This window comes from Trichosurus vulpecula, chromosome 4, assembly GCF_011100635.1.
Source record: "Trichosurus vulpecula isolate mTriVul1 chromosome 4, mTriVul1.pri, whole genome shotgun sequence".
Lineage (NCBI taxonomy): Eukaryota > Metazoa > Chordata > Mammalia > Diprotodontia > Phalangeridae > Trichosurus > Trichosurus vulpecula.
In genome coordinates, this window is record NC_050576.1 from 228,644,814 (window position 1) to 228,665,648 (window position 20,835).

Genomic DNA, 20,835 nt, shown 5'->3' on the forward strand with positions numbered 1-20,835 from the left:
ATCACATCATATTGCATCTTTTGTAAAATGCCAGTTCAATTTAACATTTCCTAAGCACCCAGTACCCAACACCTTAAATTCAGTCATCTGTCACTCCATATCTTATGTAGAATTCTTCGCTATGCAAGCATATGAAGATTCTGTACATCTTTTTCCATTTGCCCTTCATTGTGGAACTATATTTGGATATACAAATCATTGAGAGTCACATTGTGGAGTTAAACATTTCTGTCCCCATCTTCATGGGCCTTTTCCTCATTACTCACTTCTGTGTTGATGCAGCTAGTTCTGATTTGGGTCATATCCTGCCAAAGTTAGTGACTCAAATGTATTCCACTAACTCCCAGACTTGCAGACCATCTCTGCACACTGAGCGTTGTGAGGAGAGCTGATTTTGTGTGTTCAATTTGTAAAATTAGAGTTGCATTTATATGTAAGCTTTTTAGCTTAGGTAGATGGATGAAAATTTTAAATAGTGATCAAATATTAAAATATCTTATGTTTCACTAGAGGCTATTGATCTTTCAAAAACTGGTTGGTGAGGTTCCTGTTTCTGTTTTTCAGTCTTGCTTGGAAAACTGTACCACCTAGATGTCACAATCTGCTGTCACTTGCCAAAGCAGTAGGGAAGGGGATACTAAGCAGCAGACACTGAAAATCACCTCCATTGTGAGATATTCTCATTGTCCAAAATGTAGAAGCTAACAGAGTATTGTCTTTATAGCCATGATGTACAGGTACAATCGTCTCTAAGGAAACCTGATATTCAGAAATTGGAACCTGTAATATTGGAAATTGCCTAATGTCAGTTTGCATTATAAAATGCTGCTTAACAAAATGGTTCATCATTTATTTATATAGTCATTCCTTATTGAACTTGAAAAGATTCAATTTATGAAACCTCAATTAGAATGCACCATTATATAAAGCATAAACCATCTTCATCCATATTAAACATATATAATACATATTATATATATATATATATTTCTGATGCTGTACTTATCAGTATAAAAATGCACAAATAACAGTATTAAATGGGTTCATACCCAAGTATTACTATTTTTTAGCATCATATTGATTCCTGTAGAATTTTTCCATTTAAAAACTTCATTGCATTTTATTTGGAAAAACTCCATAAAGATGATTAGCCACCCCTAGTAGAAAAAAATTGGAATTATATGAAAGCCTGAATCATGTATCACTCCATAATCATCTAGTAGTATTTTTTATTAATACATCTCAAATAAATTATTAAAGTGTATATTATAATACCAATTATAATTTAATAATTTTATTATAAAAACTATTGTTGATTATTCTTGATCACTATTAACCAGAAAGGGATTAATATTATCATTATTTGTTCAGATGTTTTCAGTTGTATCTGACTCTGTGACCCTATTTGGGGTTTTCTTAACAGAAATACTGGAGTGGTTTCCTTCTCCAGCTTATTTTACAGATGAGGAAACTGAGACAAACAGGGTTAAGTGACTTGCCTGGGATCTCATAGCTAGTAAATGTCTCTGGACCAAATTGAACTCAGGAAATTGTCTTCAAGACTCCAGGCCTGGCACTTTATCCACTGCACACCCTAGCTGCCCTTTCTTGATCACTATTAACCAGAAAACTATTACATCAAATACAGAAAGATTTTGAGATCAGTTAGCTAAATGACAATTAACTACTTTGAATAAGTTAATTTTGTTACTGTGGAATGTGAAAAAGAGTAGTATTTGATGTAGTCAGTCTTAGAAATTGAGGTTGCTTTTTAGCAGCTGTTCCAAACCTTTTCCTAATCTTCAGTCTTCTCCATCCTTAAAAAAGTCCTCACTTGACCCTCCCGTCCCCTCAAGCTATTCTCCTGCATTTCTTCCCCCTTTCAGAGCCAAACTCCTAGAAAATATAGCTTCTAGTTTTCCACTCCTTCCCTCCTTAATCTAACTGCTCTTTTCAAAGTTAACAATGTTCTCATTAAATGCTAGATCTGCTAGCCTGTCTTCCCTCTATCTTTATCTTTCTGAACCTCTCTGCAGAATTTGACATGGTTGACCACCCTATCCTCCTTGGTACTTTTGTCTAGATTTTCTTAACATTGATTTATTTCTCTTCATTCTGCCTGGCTTATTGATTATTCCTTGTTATTCAGTCGTTTCAGTCATGTCTGACTCTTTGTGACCCCATTTGGGGTTTTCTTGGCAGAGAGACTGGAGTGCTTTGCCATTTCCTTTTCCAACTCATTTTACAGATGAGGAAACTGAGGCAAGCAGGGTTAAGTGACTTGCCTAGGGTCACACAACCAGTAAGTGTCTGAGGCCAGATTTGATCTCAGGTCTTCTTGCCTCCAGGCCCTGCACTCTATTAGCTGTGCCACCTACCGGCCCTAAGGTCCTCCCTTCTTACCACTTGGTATAACTCAAGGAGTCAGTTTTCCCCCCAGACTCAAATGCTGCAAAAAGCCCCAGTTGGTGCTCAAGTCAGGCTGTCTTGAAGATGTTGGCAGTTCTTCCTCAGTCAGCGGAAAAAGGTTCTTCCCAAACATGTGCTAGGGCAGTGCAGAAAGTCTATGCATGCTCCAGTCCTTCAGAATCCCAGAAGCAGCTCCCTAGTGGTTAATGCCATCTTGATAAACTGATGGTATTTGCATATGCTGCAGACTTCCATTATAGAAACATTAAGCTTCAAGACTGTGTCAAGCACTGTGCTAAGTGCACCACCAAAGTAAATATGATCCCAGCAGTCAAGAAATTTACATTTTGATGAGGAATGATACCTTTAGAGGAGTGGTGGCCAGGGAGGGAGCTTTGATTTGGAAAGTTTCTATAGTGGAGCCACAGGGGAAGTAGATTGACTTACCCTTTCCAGGATAAATGGCAGTTGATTGTATTAGGGTTCCATAACTAGGAAGGGCCAGGGGGCAGTTTGGAATGATATGTAGTGTGGCTATAGCCAGGCTTGGATGCCCCTTCAGGACATCAGGGGCCAGAGTGGGAGTTACTGAGGTGAAGGGGAAGTAAAAAAAATGTGAGCCTTGGCAAGGAGACTTCTTTAGAAGTTGCACCAAAGGAGGAAAGTCTGGGCTTTGATGTAGAGGAGTTTTGAGATTTGGAATTTGGAAGAAGAAGCTCACTTTGGTTGGCCCCTCTTATCTAAGGAATGCTTGAGGAATGCTTTTTTTTTTTCCTCTCAACATTTTTGAGTTCCAGATTCTATCCCTCCATTCTCCCTTCTCTTCCCCCTCCCTGAGATGGTAAAGAATCAGATATAGGTTATAAATGTGCGTAAAACATTTCCATATTAGTGATTTTGTACAAGAAGACTTGAATAAAAGAAAAAAAAATGAAAGAAAGTAAAAAATAGCATGCTTCCATCTGTATTCAAACAGTATCAGTTCTTTCTCTGGAGGTGGATAGTATGCTTCATCATTAGTTCTTTGCGATTGTCTTAGATCATTGTATTGCTGAGAATAGCTAAGTCATTCACAATTCTTCATCAAACAATATTGCTGTTACTGTGTACAATGTTCTCCTGGTTCTGTTCACTTCACTATGCATCAGTTCATGCAAGCCGTTGCAGGTTTTTCTGAAATCATCCTGCTTGTCATTTCTTATAGCACAATAACATTTCATTACAATCATGTACCACAGCTTACTTAGCCATTCCCCAGTTGATGGACATCTCTGTGATTTCCAATTCCTAGCCACTACAAAAAGAATTTTAACAGAGATTCTTAACCTGGAATCTGTGAACTTTTTTTTAAGTAATTTGGTAACTATTTGGTTTCCTTTATAATTCTAGTACTTCATTTTATGCTTTTAAACCATTCTAATAATGGGTCTATAGGCTTCATCAGGTTGCCCAAAGCATCCAGAACCCAAAAAAGGTTAAGAACTCATGCTCTTGCGTACGTGGTGTCCAATATCTTCTATCTCTACAATGTCTTGTCACTTTCTCCTCCTTTCTTCCAGTATCTGATGAGGTGGCCCCCTCCTAGGCAAGGAGAACTCCTCTGCATGTGCCCTTGACCCCATCTCCTTGTGTCTTCTCCAACAGATTGTCTCCTTAACCATAACCTTTTCTTCCTCTAATCTTCAACTTCTTCCTATTTACTAATTCATTCCCTACTTCCTTCAAGCATGCCCAGGTCTCCCCATTGTTATGGGAGAAATGTCTTTTCCATGTGGTGGGTGACTGTTGCCAAATATATATTTACCACAATGCAGAAATTATGAAGGCAAAAAACTAGGTTTTCTTATTATGCTTAAGTATAGGTTCAGGGCTCAGAGAAAACCTGAACAATCATGAGGATTCTGACAAGGCTTTTTATAGACAAAACTATGTCAAAGTGATAGAAAAATAATTCCTTTATATACTGAGATCTCATATGTTCTTCTTAGGCCATAAAAGTTAAAGAGAAGATAGATCCATAATCCTTCAATGTCATAAAAGTTGAACAAACTTAATTAAGCAGAGTAATAATTTCATATAATCCCTTAAGGAAACAAATTTTATGAAACAAACTCTGGAGGCACACTAAGTCAGGTTACAGATTAAACTAGAGGATCCATAAATGTTGTTTTTTTTTTCTAAGAGGACCAATGACGTCATGGAGTGATGCTTTGTCTCTGGAGTGAATTGGATTTAAGTGAGGCACTGTTGCACAAAGTCATCAGCCTCACTCTCTATTCTAGTAGCAAGACAAAAGTCAGGACAACTGGCAAGGGCCTGGGCTGCAGCGGACCTTGGTGTCTCCAATGTCTGATCAAGCTCTATAAGCACCTACTTCAACCTTCTTCATGGCCTTTGGATCAGTTTGTTCTCATCTGCCCATTCTGCTGAAGGATATCTTCACATGCTTGGAGTAGGCATCCCCTTAACTCACCAAAGGCTTTGAGGCCTGTTAGTTACCTTCCACCTGGTTTAGTACATCTGCAGAGATGGTTTTAAAAGGGGTGTGGCTGCTGCACATGCTACAGCTTCTTGGTGTAGAGGTGAGAGTTGGGTAAATTAGGTGGACACCAAAGGTGGACCAGCAGCTCTCACACCAGAGGCCATGGACCACCCTGAATACCCCCTACACCTCACAGATAGGCTGATTGAGGAGAAGGATTTACATGTCACCAAAGAATGAGGGAGAGTTGAGCTTTCCTCTGGCTTCTTATCTAAGGAAGGCCGGAGGCTATCAAATAACATTTTTACATCCTATGTTTTCATCAGGTGGGGTAAATCGCAAGGGAAAGTTGCAGGAGGAATAAAAGGAAATCAAAAATTTCCATAATACTATGTTTAAAATAACCCCAAACAAACTTTCACTAGATGGTACCATGGCCTCAGTCTTTTATCTCCTCATGTTCATTATCTTCTCTAAACTCTCCCTCCCCTCCTGCCTTCCCTGTTAGTGTAGAGGGCAACACCATCCTTACAGTAGCCCAGGCTCACAAGCTAGGGGGTGTCTTGGATTCCTCCCTCCCTCCCCACCCTGTGCGCCCCCCCCTCCCCAGCTGTTTCCAAGGCCTTGTTTTAACAACCCAGCTAGCAGCTTCAGTGGGGGCGTAAGATCCCTCCCCCACAGCCGGCACCCAGGGGGCTGCCGGGAAAGCACGGGTTCTTTTTATCTGCTTGAACAAGGAAAGCACAGTGAAGGGGTTGACCAGCTTACTTTAATCCAGCATTTATTTAGCATACAGACAACAATCATTTGGTTCAGGGGAAAACGCCAGCATTCAGTTAGCATTCAGTTAGTTCAGGGGAGCATACAGACAAGCATCAAGAGACAGACCAAATACAGATTCTTTGACTTACTTCAGGGGAAAAAACCAGCACCCTGAGGTTCAAAACATTCATTTAGTTCAGGGGAAAACAAACCAGCACCCCAAACCTCAAAACCAAAATACAAACAAGTTACAAATATCAACAGACAGACCCAATACAATTCATAGTTACCAACATCTGGGCTTGGCCTGAGAGCAAAGTCTGGCCCAGAGTCATGCTCCTCGTTACTCCCACACCAAACAGAAAAGGAAAGAGAGCTTCAAGCTGTCCTCTCCCCTCTTATAGAGTTTTTGACATCATCAAGTGCCACCTTAATGACCAGAGCTGATTGGTTCTTGACTTGGCCCCTCCCCCTAGCATAGACGTTAACACCTCCCCTCAGCCAGCCCCATGACTCATCACACAGGAAGTTGTCTGCTTCCTGGCATGCTCTCTGGGCTTCCTGCCCTGGAAGAGCAAGCCACAGCGTCCAGACGTTCAATGAGGTAAGCTGAGTCACTCAAAGAAAACAAAGGCCATTCCGGTTACAGGCCTGTAGATCTCACCTCTGCAACATGTCTCAAATACAGCCCCTTTTCTAGGGACACTGCCCTTACCCTGCCCTCATCAACTCTCCCCTGGATTATTGCAATAGCAGCTGGTGAGACTGCCTGCCTCCAGTCTCTCCCCACTCCAATGTTTCCTCCGCCCAGCCACCAAAGTGATTTTCCTAAAATGCAGGTCCAATCATGTTATCTCTCTACTCAGTAGACTCCTGTGGTTCCTATTGCCCCTAGGAGCAAATGCAAGATTTTCTGGCGTTCAAAGACCTTCGTAACCTAGCTCCCTCCTACCTTTCCAGTTTTCTTATACTTTACTACCCACCATGTACTCTTAGATCCAGTGATACTGACCTCTTGGGTTTTCCATGAACCAGGCACTCAGTCTCCACTCAGGGCATTCTTTCTGTCTGCCTCCCATGCCTGGAACACTCTCTCTCCTCTGCTCTATCAAGTCCCAGCAAAAATCCTATCTTTTACTGGAAGCCTTCCTAAACTCCTCTTAATTCCAGTGCCTTCCCTCTCCTAATTATCTCATATGTATCCTGTGTACAACTATATGTGTATGTTTTGTGTGTGAATATATGTGTGTATGCATATACATATATACACACACACACACAATACATATACACATATATTTGCTTGCATGTTGTCTCCTCAATTACATTACAAGCTGCTTGAGGGTAAGAACTTTTTTTTTGCCTAGTTTTGTATCCTTAGCATTTAGCACAGTGCCTGGCACATATTATGTGCTTAAAAATATTTATTGATTGATTAGCCAGACTTGTAGAAAGAGCTGTCTACGCTTGGCTCCCCAACCTCTCTTCTCACTCCTCACACATTCCCCCTCACTGAAATGAAACTGTTCTTTCTCAAGTTACCCAAACCCACCTTCCTTCCAGATTCCCAGTTTCTGTTGAGGCTAGCTCTGCTCTGGCTTAAGTGATTTCTACCTGCATACTTCTGATATCCTTTCCCTTCCCTTTCCTTCCCTCCCTTGGCCACCACCTTAGGACTAGCCCTTGTCAATGTGTACTTAGCCTATTCCATTAGCTTCCCAACCAGGCTGTCCATCTCTACTTTCCCTTTTCTTTCATTCCTTCTTTTTTTTTGCTTAAAAACATTTATTGTGATCTTAATCATGAACAGGCACACACACATTTCAATATACAAAAAACAGTATGAGAAAGGATTACATAAGACATTGAATTTCTAGTGTTATTTATAGTTCGGCTAGTTTTTAAAGGAAATGTATGTTTCACATATGTAATTACTACCTTGTTCAGCTATATTGATAATTTGTAATGTAGATATCAAGATGGTAACAAAATTGCCCTGTTTGTGTCCCTTTCGTCTTTTTGTTTTCTTCTTTTTTATTTAGTATTTTATTTTTCTCCAGTTACATATAAAAACACTTTTAACACATTTATTTTTAAAACTTTGAGTTCCAAATTCTCTCCCTTCCTCCCTCCCCCCCATTGAGAAGGCAAACAATTTGATATAACTTATACGAGTAGTCATGCAAAACACTTCCACAATAGTCATATTGTGAAAGACTAAATACATTTCCTTCCATTCCCCTCGTTTATTCTATTCTCTCTCTCCTTTCACCCTGTCCCTCCTCAAAAGTGTTTGCTCCTGATTACTCCTCCTCCAATCTGCCCTCCCTTCTATCACCCTACCCTTCTCTTCTCCCCTTTTCCCCTACTTTCCTGTAGAATAAGATAGATTTCTATACCCAATTGAGTGTCTATGTTATTCTCTTTTTGAGCCAATTCTGATGAGAGTAAGGTTCACTCACTCCCTCTCATCTTCCTCCCTTCCCCTCCACTGTAAAAGCTCTTTAGTTCATTCTTAAAAATGCTGTCAGATTATTCCACGCCCTTTTATTTGGTCTGGACCTGTGATTGTCAGGTGAGGTAGGGAGTTCCTGGAGTAGAAATTCTCCCAGTACAAAATGGCAGAAGTCTTTGTTATGCAAAGATTAAATTATGTATTCATCTACACAGAACCCTTCCATTGGTCTCCATTGTCACAAGTACTGGAAGGGTACTCAGAAGCTGTCTAGGCCCACTAAAACTGAGATCATCTCATCTCAAACTTACAGCACAGTCTGTAGCCAGAGGAGCTGGCAAGAACCATCTGCTATCACCTCTCCCTCTGCTATTCCTGGCTTTAGATTAGTCAATCAGTAAGCATTTATTAAGCACCTATTCTGTACTAAATGCTGGAACTACAAAGAGGCAAAAGACGGCCAGTCTCTGCTCTCAAGAAGCTCACAACCTAATGGGAGAGACAAGCTAACAAATACTTATGAAGCAAGCTATGTAGGATAAGTAGAAAATAATTAACTGAGGGAAGGCATTAGAATTAAGAAGGGTTGGGAAAGGCTTCCCTTAGAAGATGGGATTTTAGCTGAGGCTTGAGCTAAGGAGGGGGAGCATTCTATTAGACCGAGCAACTGCCTGACTTTCCAGGCCAGAGAAAATGCCCAGAGCAGACATATTGAGGGTCTTGTTCATGGAACAGCCAGGAAGCCAGTGATTCGGGATTGTAGAGGTTGTGTCAGAGTGGTTGTTGTTGTTTGTCCTGTGTTCTCAAAGAGGACCATGACATCAGGGAAGTGATACCTTGACAAGCAAGATTTAAGTGAGGGAGGGCTGAGAGCAAGGTATAAGAAGACTGGAAAGGTGGAAGTAGGGGGTTTGGGTGGCTTAGATTATGAAGGGCTTTGATCACCAGACAGAGGAGTTTGCATTCAAACTTAGTGACAAGTTGGAAAGTTCACTCAGTGAGAATAAGAATGGCCAAGGTTAGACAAAGATGCATCAACATGACTCCAGAGTTTAGAGATCAAGTTTCTGTCAAGTATAAACTAACTTTGAGACTACTTCAAGCAAAAATGATTTCCCATAAAACTAATGTAGTTCCATTTAGTACTTAGTTGGTATTAAATAACTCCCAGAAGGAAAAGGCCAAAGGAACTATTTGTCAAATATAAGGTAGAAAATAAATCTGCCTCCCCCATAAGATGTAATGCAAGTAAACAAAAGTAGAAAATTAATAAAAAATAGTAACGCTGATAAAAAAAAAAAACAAACAAAACCCGAGAGTTTATTGAATACAGGAGTGATGTGGTAGGACCTGGGCTTTAGGAAAATCACTTTGGCCCCTGAGTGGTAGATGTACTGGAATGGGGAGAGACTTGGGGCAGGCAGGCCCACCTGCAGCTACTGCATTAGTCTGGGTGTGAGGTGATGAGGGTCTGTACAAGGGTTGGGGCAGTGTCAGAAGAGAGAAGGGGCTATATTTGAGAGATGTTGCAGAGGTAAGATTAATAAGAGATGTTACACAAATCGGTAGGCCTTGGCAACAGCTTGGATATTGGTGTAGGGTGAGAGATAGTAAACTGTCCAGGATGGCACTTAGGGTGGGAGCCTAAGGGACTGAGAGGATAATGTTGGGCCCAGATAGGTAAATTTGGGAATCATCAGCAATAGAGATGGTAATTAAATCCATGGGAGCTGATGACATCACCAAGTGAAGTAACATAGTGGGAGAAGAGAACCCAGGTCCAAACCCTATAGGACAACAACTATTCTTGTTCCTCATTTGTTTTCAAAGAGGACCAATGATATCCATGGTGATGTCTTTCCTGAACTGGATGGTAGACTTGCACAAAATTGTACATTGTAGACATACAGAAGGTTCCCCGCCCCCCCCCCCCCCACGCTATTCATATATTTTTTTAATCAGCGTTACTATTTTTAATTAATGTTCTACTTTTGTTTACTTGCATTACATCTTATGGGGGAGGCAGATTTATTTTCTACCTCGTATTTGTTAAATAGTTCCTTTGGACTTTTCCTTCCGAGAGTTATTTAATACCAACTAAGTACTAAATGGAACTACATTAGTTTTATGGGAAATCATTTTTGCTTGAAGTAGTTTTAAAGTTAGTTTATACTTGACAGAAATTTGATTACTAAACTCTGGAGTCATGTTGATGCATCTTTGTCTAACCTCGGTCATTCTTATTCTCACTGAGTTGACTTTCCAATTTCTTCAGTTATTGTAGCATTTATTCCTTAGCTACATAAAAAAAAATCTGGCTTTTTTGGGGCGGAGGGAGGGAGCTAGAAGCATTTATCTCTATGCAGATTTATTTAATTCAACAAGATTTCATTAGGGACCTGTTGTGTGTATAGTACTCTGCTTAGTGCTTGAGTAATTAAGAATTTAGGTAAGGCTGAGTTTCCATTCTTAAGATGTGCACTTCTTTGAAGGGTTAGGTCACAAATGCAGATAATTCTTTGTAATCTTTCTTCATGTCCTTGCATTGAGCTGGGCTTTGAGTTGGGAAGACCTGAGTTCAAATGTGCCCTCTAAAACTTACTAGCTGTGTGACCCTGAATAAGTCACTTAACCATGTTTGTCTCAGTTTTCTTATCTGTCAAATGAACTGGAGAAAGAAATGGCTAACCACTCCATGATCTTTGCTAAGAGAATCCCAGAGGGGTTCACCAAGAGCTTCGAATGAACCACAATCTTGCATTGAGAAGTGATGTCATATGAAAGGGTGCTGGACTTTGGAATCATAGATTGTACCTTTAGAATTCCAGGCCATTTAGGCAAATCACTTCGTTTTTACTGATGGAAGAACTGAATCTGGAGGACTTTGCTTCAAATCTTCCCTGCCTCTCATACAGAGGCGACATGTGACTTTGGGATAATCATTTTAGCCTGAGCCTGTTTTCTCAACTCTAAAATAATATCTGTGTTGTCTATGTCATATAATTGCATGTCTAAAATGAGATAATGCATCTAAAATGCCTTATAAATGTCAAAAAGCTATTATTAATTAGAGTCGCAAAACAAGGGGCTATGTCAGCCAGACAACAAGCTTTTAATAGGCCTGTACTATGTGCTGAAAACTGTGCTGAGCTAGGGGTGGGAATACAAAGAAAAGCAGCCCCTGCCCTCAAGAAGCTTACTAGAATGTAATGAGGGAGCCCACACAGGTAAAAAAAAAATGTGTTTATGATACATATACGTACATATACATACATACACACACATATGTACATATATACAGCGTGAATGGAAGGTCACTTTCGAGGGAAGGCATGGAGGAGGGTGCCCCGAGGTAGTGAAAATGAACAACCCGCATAGTGCCTGGACAGGTCTCGCATCCGAACCAGGCTCCCCAAATTCCGAGCAGACGCCCTTCATTAGAACTAGGGCTTAGAGCATATGCCGGTTCCCAGCAGGTGGTCGAAGCTCTCCCAGGCTCTCTCGCAGCAGCCCCGGGGTCCCGCGCGTGTCCCTTTAGGGGTTTAGAACGCGATCTGCCCCACGCCGGCCTTGCCCCGCCCCTCACCTAGAGGGAAGGGGGAGGGGGCGTGGGGAGTGAGGAGGAGGGGGAGGGGAGGTGGCCCGGGCTGAGCTCGGGCTCCGCCCAGCGGCGGCTCCGGGAGGCGGTGGCTGCGAGCACGAACTCCGCCCCGCCCCCTCCTCCCCTCCCCCTCCCGCTGCCCCTCCCCCTCCTCTTCCTCCAGCCCGCCCCCTCCCGCCGGGGCCCTGAGAGACGCGGACTGAGCTCTGCCGTCGCCCGCCCCTCGCCGTCTGTGCCGCCTGCGCCCGCACCCATGGCTCTGTGCAACGGAGACTCCAAGGTCAGTCAGCGGAGCTGCCGCCGGCCCGGGCGCGCGGCCCTGGCCCGGGCTTCTCGGGCGGCCGCGGCGGGAGAGTCCCCGGTCGGGGCCTGCCGCACTTCCCGCCTCCTCCGCTTTGTTGGGGCGCGAGTGTGCGCGCGCGCGGGTGTGAGTGTGTGAGTGAGTGTGTGAGGGTGTGAGTGTGTACATGTCCGGACGTGGGGGTTCGTGTCCCGCGCGCGCGTCCTGGGCCCGCGGGGGCAGCGCCCGGTGCCCGCGGGAGCCCGGCCGGGGGCGCAGGGCGGGGGAGGGGCAGTGCCGCCGCTTCCCCCCACCCCCCCACCCCGTCCGTCGATCCATCTGTCCGCTTTGTCCACCGGGCCTGGGGGGCGACAGGCCCCGAGGCTTGCCCCGGCCCACGTGCGGAGCGCCGCCCCGCCCGGGGCCCCACGTGTCTGCCCAGCTTCGGCCTGGGCACGTGGGTAGGGGCCGGAACCCGGGGCGGAGGGCAGGGGAGGGGGCAGCGAAACTTCCCCGCTGGAGACGCCTGGGGCTTGGAGAGAACCCGCGGGATCGAGGCACCGCTCCCCTCGCCAGATCTCGCGTCCTCTGGGGATCACCCGCTCTCCGGGGGATCGGCCCCCTCCCCCATTGCTCCCCCATCCCCACGGATCACTTGCTCTCTCTTGTATCACCTCCTCTGCCTCTGCCCAGTGGGACCAGATCGCTTGTCTTCCCTCGATCCCTCCTACCGTGGGATCACCTCCCCCCCACCTTGGTTAACCCTCCCCATCCGATCCCCCGCACCCCAGGGGCTGACTCTCCTCCTTAACCGCCCCCCCCCCATGCCCTAGCGCTATCTGTGCGTTGTGGTCACCCCGGCCCCCTCCTCCCCGAAGCCGGGCTTGTCTCTTTGGCCCTTCTTCCTTTCGTGCGTTTTCCTCTGAGGGCCAGAATTTGAACCCTGGGCTGAAAGTTAGCGTGGGGTCCGGTCTGGGCTTCTTGGCCAGGAGGGTCCCTCCCTTTACCCTTGAAACTTCTCAGAGAGGCAGCCCCAGCCGCCGGCTCCGCCACTGTCGGTGCCCAGGCTTTCACACCGCCAAAGCCCACTCAGAACTGAACGAGAAAGGAAATTTAGTTCGCATATTGAAATAATATAAAAAGCACTGTGTGGTCCTGATGAGGACTGGGTGGGCAGGACCTCGAAGCCTAGGTTAATCTTTTTCATCGGAAAAGACTTGGCGTCAAAGCCCACCTTGTGTCCTTGCTCGCCAGTCAGGTCATAGAGGCCAAACCCATCATTTTACAGAATTGGGATCTGGGTCCCTGGAAAGTTAGGTCACCATTCCACAGCTTTAGAGACAGCATTTCAGCTAAAGCCAGTACAGAGGATGTAAATAAACTCCCTTGCAAACCTTAAACATAGCATAATTATTCTTTCCCTATATAGGTTTAATGAACAAGAAAAATTTTAAGATCCAATTAATTTCGGTTAAGAATTTAGGTGTATATAAGTCATACATAATTCAAGAGAGATCCTTTTGCTCTAAACCTGGAGGTTTGCCCTCATCCCCCAGTGAATGTTATTAATTTAACTTCTACAGTGTAAAACTTGTAGGAGTCGTTTTCCTTCCTGTTTTCATGATCTGCTTCTTAACGGGGAACCCCTCTGGAGATTTATGGGGTTTGAGGATGGCCCAACAAGGCTTGATCAGGATGAGGTATAGATGGGTCACAGTTTGTGTTATTGATGTGCTTTGGAAGGTTTGCAAAGTGTTAGGAGAAGTAAGTAGTGCAGATGGAGTTTTGCCTTAAGTTTTACAAATAAGCCAGATGAGGATCTGAGAGGTGAAATGATAAGGGCATATAGATTTACAGCTGGAAGGGATTTTAGTGGCTGTCTAGTTCAATCCCTTCATTTTACAAATGTGGAAGTCAAGGCTCAGAGGTTTAATGCTTTTGCTAGAATCATGCAGGCAGTGTCAAAAGGTAGAATTCGAACCCAAGTCCCCTGACTTCAAATCCATTGTGCTCTGTCCAATGTATGATTAATGTGCTGATCACACAGCTAAGAAATCATTTAGGGGGGATTGCAGCCTTGTGCTCCTGACTCCAAATGCTGCTCTGTTCACTCAGCCCCACCTGCTGCCCAAGGGAAATGAGTTTAAACCATACCCCAGATCGAAATAATTTTGAAATAGTTGTGCCCTAGTGGAATTGTTCACATCTCTCCCTTTAAAGATATTTGTGGTCTCTTAGTATTATTAAATCCTGGTTTTACTGGTAGATAGTATTTTAAAGTTATTTGGGGCTAGGTCGATGAGGCGTATTAAATAAGTCTCAGAGGTCAGAATGGGAGCCCAGTGGTCCACCATTGCCCTCCCTTCATCCTCAAAAGTGAACTGTCATTACTAACTCATTTCAACTTTGTGCTCCTTAAAGTTGTGTGTCACTTAAGTCACATTTAAAATGCTTGTTTTAAAAATTATTCAAAGGAAGTTGAAGGTGAATTCTTTTGTAAAATGACCCATGGTGGTTTTTATTCACTATTTTAAAGCAGAACAACTTTATTACATAAATTCCATAGAGCGTTCAGGGAGGTAGAAACATGGTTTAAAATTTCACCTTTTTTTGTTCATGTAAATAAACTAGAACTATAAATAAAACACTTAACTAAGTTTTTACTATGTTCCAGGCAGCTGGGGGTGTTGGCATACACCAGGAATAAGTAATCTTTTCTCCTGGGGAAGCTGAGGTCTGGTAGATTGCTTGAGCTCAGCAGTGCTAAAGTGGGGTGAGTGTGCTAAGCCTGGGCCTAGAGTGATGGAATCCCCCTGGAGGAGTGGGATACCTAAAGGTCATATCAGAAACAGCAGGGTCTTTGCAAGTTGGCTTCTGTTTTCTCTGTGGGTAAGCCAGGGATTCCCAGTCTCAAATTAAACCAAGATAAAACACTTGTGTTTCAGGTGTTGCCAGAAATGATCTTGGCGTGTAATTAATTCAGCCTCTTTTTACAGATGAGGAAACTTAAGTCCTTGGGTCTCTTGCCACAAGGTGAGACCTCCATCTTCAATTTAATGCAGCCATTTAGATTGGGGGAAGTGGTTGGGGTGTTTAAGGCTAGAGAGGGTCTGAAATGGTGGGAGCCCAGGCAGATCTCCCAGTCAAATACAACTGATGAATTCTCTTAAGGGGATGCTGTTACTAATACAATGACAGCTCCCATTCTGACCTCTAGGACTTATTTAATAATAAGCTTCATCAACTTAGCCCCAAATAATTTTCGGTAAGGTCTTCCCTTTGAATTAAAACCCAAAGAATAAAATTCCTAGTTATCATCTCATCAAGATCTCAGATTATAACTTTGTTTTTGTTATTTCCACAAAACTCTTATTTTTGTAGAAAGATCATTGGGCCTGGATTTCTTAACTTAGATTGGGTAAATGGACGAGTGGCCCAGTGTCTGTGCCTTATTTGACTTATATTCCAGTGGAGATGACTTACTTCACCTTAGAAGAAAGCTATCGTTTTGGTATGTAATGTGAAGATTCTTGTAGCTTTTTGGATAAAAGGCTTTAGAAATGTCCACTTATGAATTGCATGTGTAGTTAAAAGGCCTGTTGTGGGATGTGAATATTTTTAAGTGTTTAAATTAAATATTTCTTGTATAGAGAGGTTATAGGTGAATGATACCCTGTAAGGTTTTTGAGCTACTTAATCTCGAAATGAAAAACCAGTGTGTGGCCTGGTGGGTCAGAGCTGACCTTTGAGTTGGGTTCAAGTGTAGCTTCTGAGACATATTGGCTGTGGGATCCTCCCTCAGCAAGTTCCTCACAAGGGGCTTCTTCCTACACTATCACAGGTCTCATGAGGAAAAAAAAAAGTCTGTGAATAATCAAATAGAAACTTTAAATTATGCTCAGTACCAGGATATGTACTTCTGATCATATAATAAGTGTAGTCAGTTGTATGTTAGAGGTAGGAAGTCCAAATATTATCAAACTCATTTTTATAGAGAGAAAACTGAAACTTGGAGGTTAAATATTAGACTCTCTGCTAAGAGCTTTACAAATATTATCTCATTTGATCCTCACAATAACCCTGGGAGGTGCTATTGTGATCCCATTTTATAGTTGAGGATCCTGAGGCAGACAGTTTAGTCACACAGCTGGTAAGTGTCTGAGGCTATATTTGAACTCAGGTCTTCCTGACTTTAAACCCACAGCTCTGTCCACTTTGGTGCCTCTTAGGTGCCATAAGTGAATTGTCCGTGATGGAGGTACTCAGATTCCAAGTCATGTCTCAAAGACTTGTTATTTCGGTCTTGTCTTCTACTTCAATTCCAAAGATTCCCAGGTTGTTATGGTGACTGCAACATAGTAGGTGTGTAATAGGGCTTATTGAATTCAGTGTGTCAAAAGACCCAGGGAATATCCTGCTGTTGGTTTGCTTTCAGTTGCACTTATGTTGCAGAAAGTTGGAAACTTTGAAAATTCTCCAGGTAACAAAGTATTATTGAATGAGGAAGACAAATTGTTACTTCAAGTGTTTTTTTTTTTAAAAGGACAAATGGTTCCTTTTAGGTATTGAAAACTTTTTGAAGGTCCTACTTAATGAAATACAAAGTAATTCCTAAGAAAGATTTGCAGGGAAACCACAAGGAAATCTTCCTGCCCCTCTAAAGGTATGCAGAGTAAACTCTTCCTCAGCTTTCCTTAGAACTCTCCGTTGATGTGAATCATCATGAATGATTTTAAAGCATTGTAGACTCCCTCCCCTAGGGCCTTCTGAGGCCCCCTCTTCCCCCTTCCCTCCTATCCCTCTCCTCCCCCAAGAAAAGTTTGCTTAGTTTGGTTCTGATAGACTGGAAAGGGCCTTGGATCAGAGCCAAGAAACTTGGGTCTTGGCTCCAATACTTACTTGCTTCCTCTGTGGGAAAATCACCCTCTTGCATTTGTAAAAAAAAAAAATGAGATGAATAATTCTTACCCTTCCTACTTTAGTTACTGTCAGGAAAGAGCTTTGTAAATAAAGCACTCTATAAATGTGAGCCATTATCAAGTCAGGAGGCATTTATTAAGGGCCTACTGTGTGCCAGGCACTGTGCTAACTACTATCAGTAGAAAGGCAAAAACTGGCCCTGCTCTCAGGGTATATGCCAATTCTTTGTCAAGTGAAATACTCTGTTCTTCATGTAAGAAATGGGAGGAGGAGTTTTGTTTCCACAGAACTAAAGGTGTACTGCCCCCCCCCCCCCTTTAGCAGAAACCAGGCCTCAAGGTTGGTCAGGTGAGAGGTCAGAGGCTTGTATGCATGTGCATGCTTTTTGAGAAGGCAGTCTGGGGAATTAGAGAGGCCAAACACACTTGAACCAGTTCAAGCTTACCTAGGGTCTGGTCATGGTCAAGAATCCAGGCCTACTGATTTGCATAATTTGCATATGTTAAAGAGGTAAAGTAGGGGAAGTGGAAGAATATAGTTTAATCCTAAACTAAGACAAGGAAAATCTAATTAACTTCACTTTTGCTTCTGTATCCTTATCATCCTACCTGTATAAACTGTATAACCTAGGAAAACTATGTAAAAAATAAAGATTGTAAACTAACCGTAACTCTAGCAGGAGTGAAGGGAATGGTTACCCCTGCTCCTGCAGCTGTATCAGTGTGAGTATTCCAGTGAGCACTACACCCATTCTCTCGAGGAGCATAATAAAATGCCTTCTTCTGCCCACTCTGGTACTGGTTTCTTTGGGTGAGAATGGGCAAATCACATGGATCTTCCTAAGGTCAAGTGAAGGGAAGCAATGAGCAGCAGAAGCTCCTCTCGGGCTTACTCCGGGATCTTGTGTTGGGGTGTCCTGTGATCCCCACTGTGGTGTTAAGAAGGCTACCACTCTGGATTCCCTTGGGGAACCCTGTGATCTGCACAGCCTTCTTAAGGGGTCATCACTTGGGACTTCCGGCCCTGTGTCGGGAGCCTTATGATCTTACTGCTTTTCTAAGGGGCCATTGCTTGGGTCCTCATTAGGGTCTGACCCCTAGGAGTCCTGTGATCCCCACACATTAAGGGGGGGGGGCTACCACTTGGTCTTCCTCTGATTGTCCTGTGGTCTGCACAGCCTTCCTTAGGGATTATCACAGGGTTCTTCCTTAGGACTTTGGCCCTGCCTAGGAAGTCCAGTGATCCCCAAAAGTGCATTTTCTCACAATTTGGGGAAGTCCAGTGATCCTCAAAACCACGTTTCTCACATTCAAGCATGATATTTAATGGAGTCTAATTTGATTAAAATTCTAAATGGTATGATTATTTTAATATAATTAAAAACAATGAACCAGTCACTTATATTTGGAAACATGTCTATTCTGAAGCCCCCTCCAGAATCAGCCTCCAGGGTCAATCCTGGTGAGGTCCTGTGAGTAAATAAATCCTCTTGGTTGCAGACAATTCTAGTATATATAGTTCTGGTTAATTTCATTGTCTGGAGGTATGTTGTGTCATTGATTTATGGTAACAAGAAAGATTTAAGGTAAGTCCATAAGTAAAATCTATCTTCCCTGAGCTACTGAAATGGCACCAAGGAGTTTAACTTGGGAGAGTTTGACCTTTGTTTTCGTTTTTTAAATCAGACAAGTGGTAGAGGAACTGTACTGCTCTCTCCTCCTTGATTGCATTTCTTGTTATTATTTCCTACCCATTTCCACCTGTATAGCATTTAAAATGTTCCATTTGTCGCTTGGGAAGTGAAGTCTCCTCCAAAAGCCATGGAGGATTTCCCCTTATGCATACATAGCCTTAGTTTTGTAGGATAGAGAAATGAATTCAAAATCTTGGCATGGGAAGGGATGGTAGCGGCTACTTGGTCCAGTCCATACCTGAGTCTCTGTTGTCTGCCAGCCTCCTAGACACTCTCCTTTTCTCAGTTAGATTAGTGAGGTTATTAGGTGCGATCTTTTTGTCTTCTATAGCTCCTGATCTCATAATGGATATATTAATATTCCTTCAAATACCCTAATTTCAGTTTAGCATAATCATTTCCCATGACCTTCTCCATTCCACCTCAGCTACCCATAATGATGCTCATACCCACCCTTGATCTTTCCATCTCCCACAGCTTCCATGTTCATAAACTCTGAGATTCCCTTATCTGATCACAATTGGCATTCCATCTCTCCTCCTGCCATGCAATCCTAAACCTTGTTCTTTGTCTACACTTTGACCTCCAGTCCCTCGTCCCCGAGTCACCCTTGTGCTAGCTATGCTCTATCCCTTCCCCATCTTGAATTTTTGGTGAACCGGTTCAATCTTACACTGTCCTGGAGTCTTTTACCTGCTTTTATATTGCTGATCTTGCCCAGCTAAATCTCAGCCTTGGATCACTCCCACCAGCCTTCACTCCTACACAAATGCTGCTGAATGAGGCTAGAGAAAAATTACTAAATCACTTGGACTAGGTCCTCTAGAAATTTATGTTAGAGAGCCTCACCTGAGTCCTCACAGTGGTTAGACAATCCTTGTACACCTTATCCCGGTGGCTTTTCCAAATGTTTTCATTACTCCTAAAACTTCCTATGGCTCCTTGTTTTCTTCCTGTCCTCTGAGAACCTTGCTTCATAGTTTATTGGGAAAAACCAAGGCCAATTCACTGTGAGGTCCCTCTTTTCATTTCTTCCTCATCTCATCTCACTCCTAAGCCTTCATAGCCTTCATGTCTCCCATGATGAGCTGGCCCTCTTCCTTAGCAAGGGAATCACTTCTACATACATGAGTAATCCCATGCTGTCTCATCTTCTCCAGTGGATTCACCTCCCTCCAAATTACATTGTATCTACTTTGTAAAGCACTTCATAGGCACACTCACTTATCCCCTAGATCTTGTTTCTCTGGATAGAATGCAAACTCCTTGAGGACAAGGGATGTTTCTGTTTTTGTTTTGGTGTCTCCACTGGCTGTCCACAGGGTAGGTAGTTGTTGATGAATCATTTGGACGTGCACTTTCAGAGAGGATGCCATAAACATTTAGTTCTGCCCTCTTATGATTTGAATGAAATAGCATGAAAGCTAGACTGATTTTGTTGTATTCTTCTTTCTTCTTAGTACAATAAGAACTTCTTTTGGCTGAAAACTGCTATATAAGTAGCAGAAGGAAAAGCTAATAAAAACTATAATTCCTGACAGGGCTTGATTTTGTGTGTGTGTGTGTATGTGTGTGTGTGTTTGTGTGTGTGTGTGTGTGTATCTCCTTAGTTTGAGACTTTTTTTTCTTAGCAGTTATTTGCTGGACTTGGACCCATTGGAGGAATCCTTAATTTGTTAAATGCCGACTTGAAAAAAAATTTTTTTTTTCTTGGAGTACTATGTTAAATCAGGGAAGTAACACCTCTGGGTGGGAAAGTGGCTTGATTTTTTTGTAAGAACTTGAAGTAGATCTTCTTTGACAGTTTCATGATCTTGAAAAGTGACTGATCCTGGTGGGCTGAGAGGTCCTTATTGTGGCGACCCTCATATACAGAGTGGTAGACAGGGAACTTAATGCAGTTAGTGCTAAAACTGACTTAAAAAAAATACTGCATTGTGCTGCTGCCTTAACCAGCCACTGAGGATATATTAAGCAAATATTGGCTTTTCAGCTTTAAAGGCAATATATGCATAGGTTATTGCTAGGGTAACAAGTTAATACTTCATATAAACTTATGATGGTTTCATGATCTTAAAGATCATAGAGACCATGCTGAAAAGGAATGGAGGAAAGCTTTTGTTGAATGGTAATTTAGTGACAGTCTAGGGTAGAGGATGTCAAACTCCAGCAGAAATGGGTGTCAGTAAAGTCTACAGAAGGAGCCCTGCAAGTCACAGATTAACTTAGAAAA

At 42.8% G+C, this 20,835-nt stretch overlaps 1 protein-coding gene across 1 annotated transcript in view; it reads left to right on the plus strand.

Moving 5' to 3' along the window:
* Window positions 1-11,718: 11,718 nt before the first annotated feature.
* Window positions 11,719-20,835, plus strand: part of GMPS (guanine monophosphate synthase) — an 82,258-nt gene continuing 73,141 nt past the window's right edge. Inside the window, exon 1 of the mRNA XM_036753560.1 lies at window positions 11,719-11,989. Within this exon, the coding sequence (XP_036609455.1) occupies window positions 11,963-11,989 (27 nt within the window). The 5' untranslated portion in view covers window positions 11,719-11,962. The remainder of the gene's footprint in view (window positions 11,990-20,835) is intronic.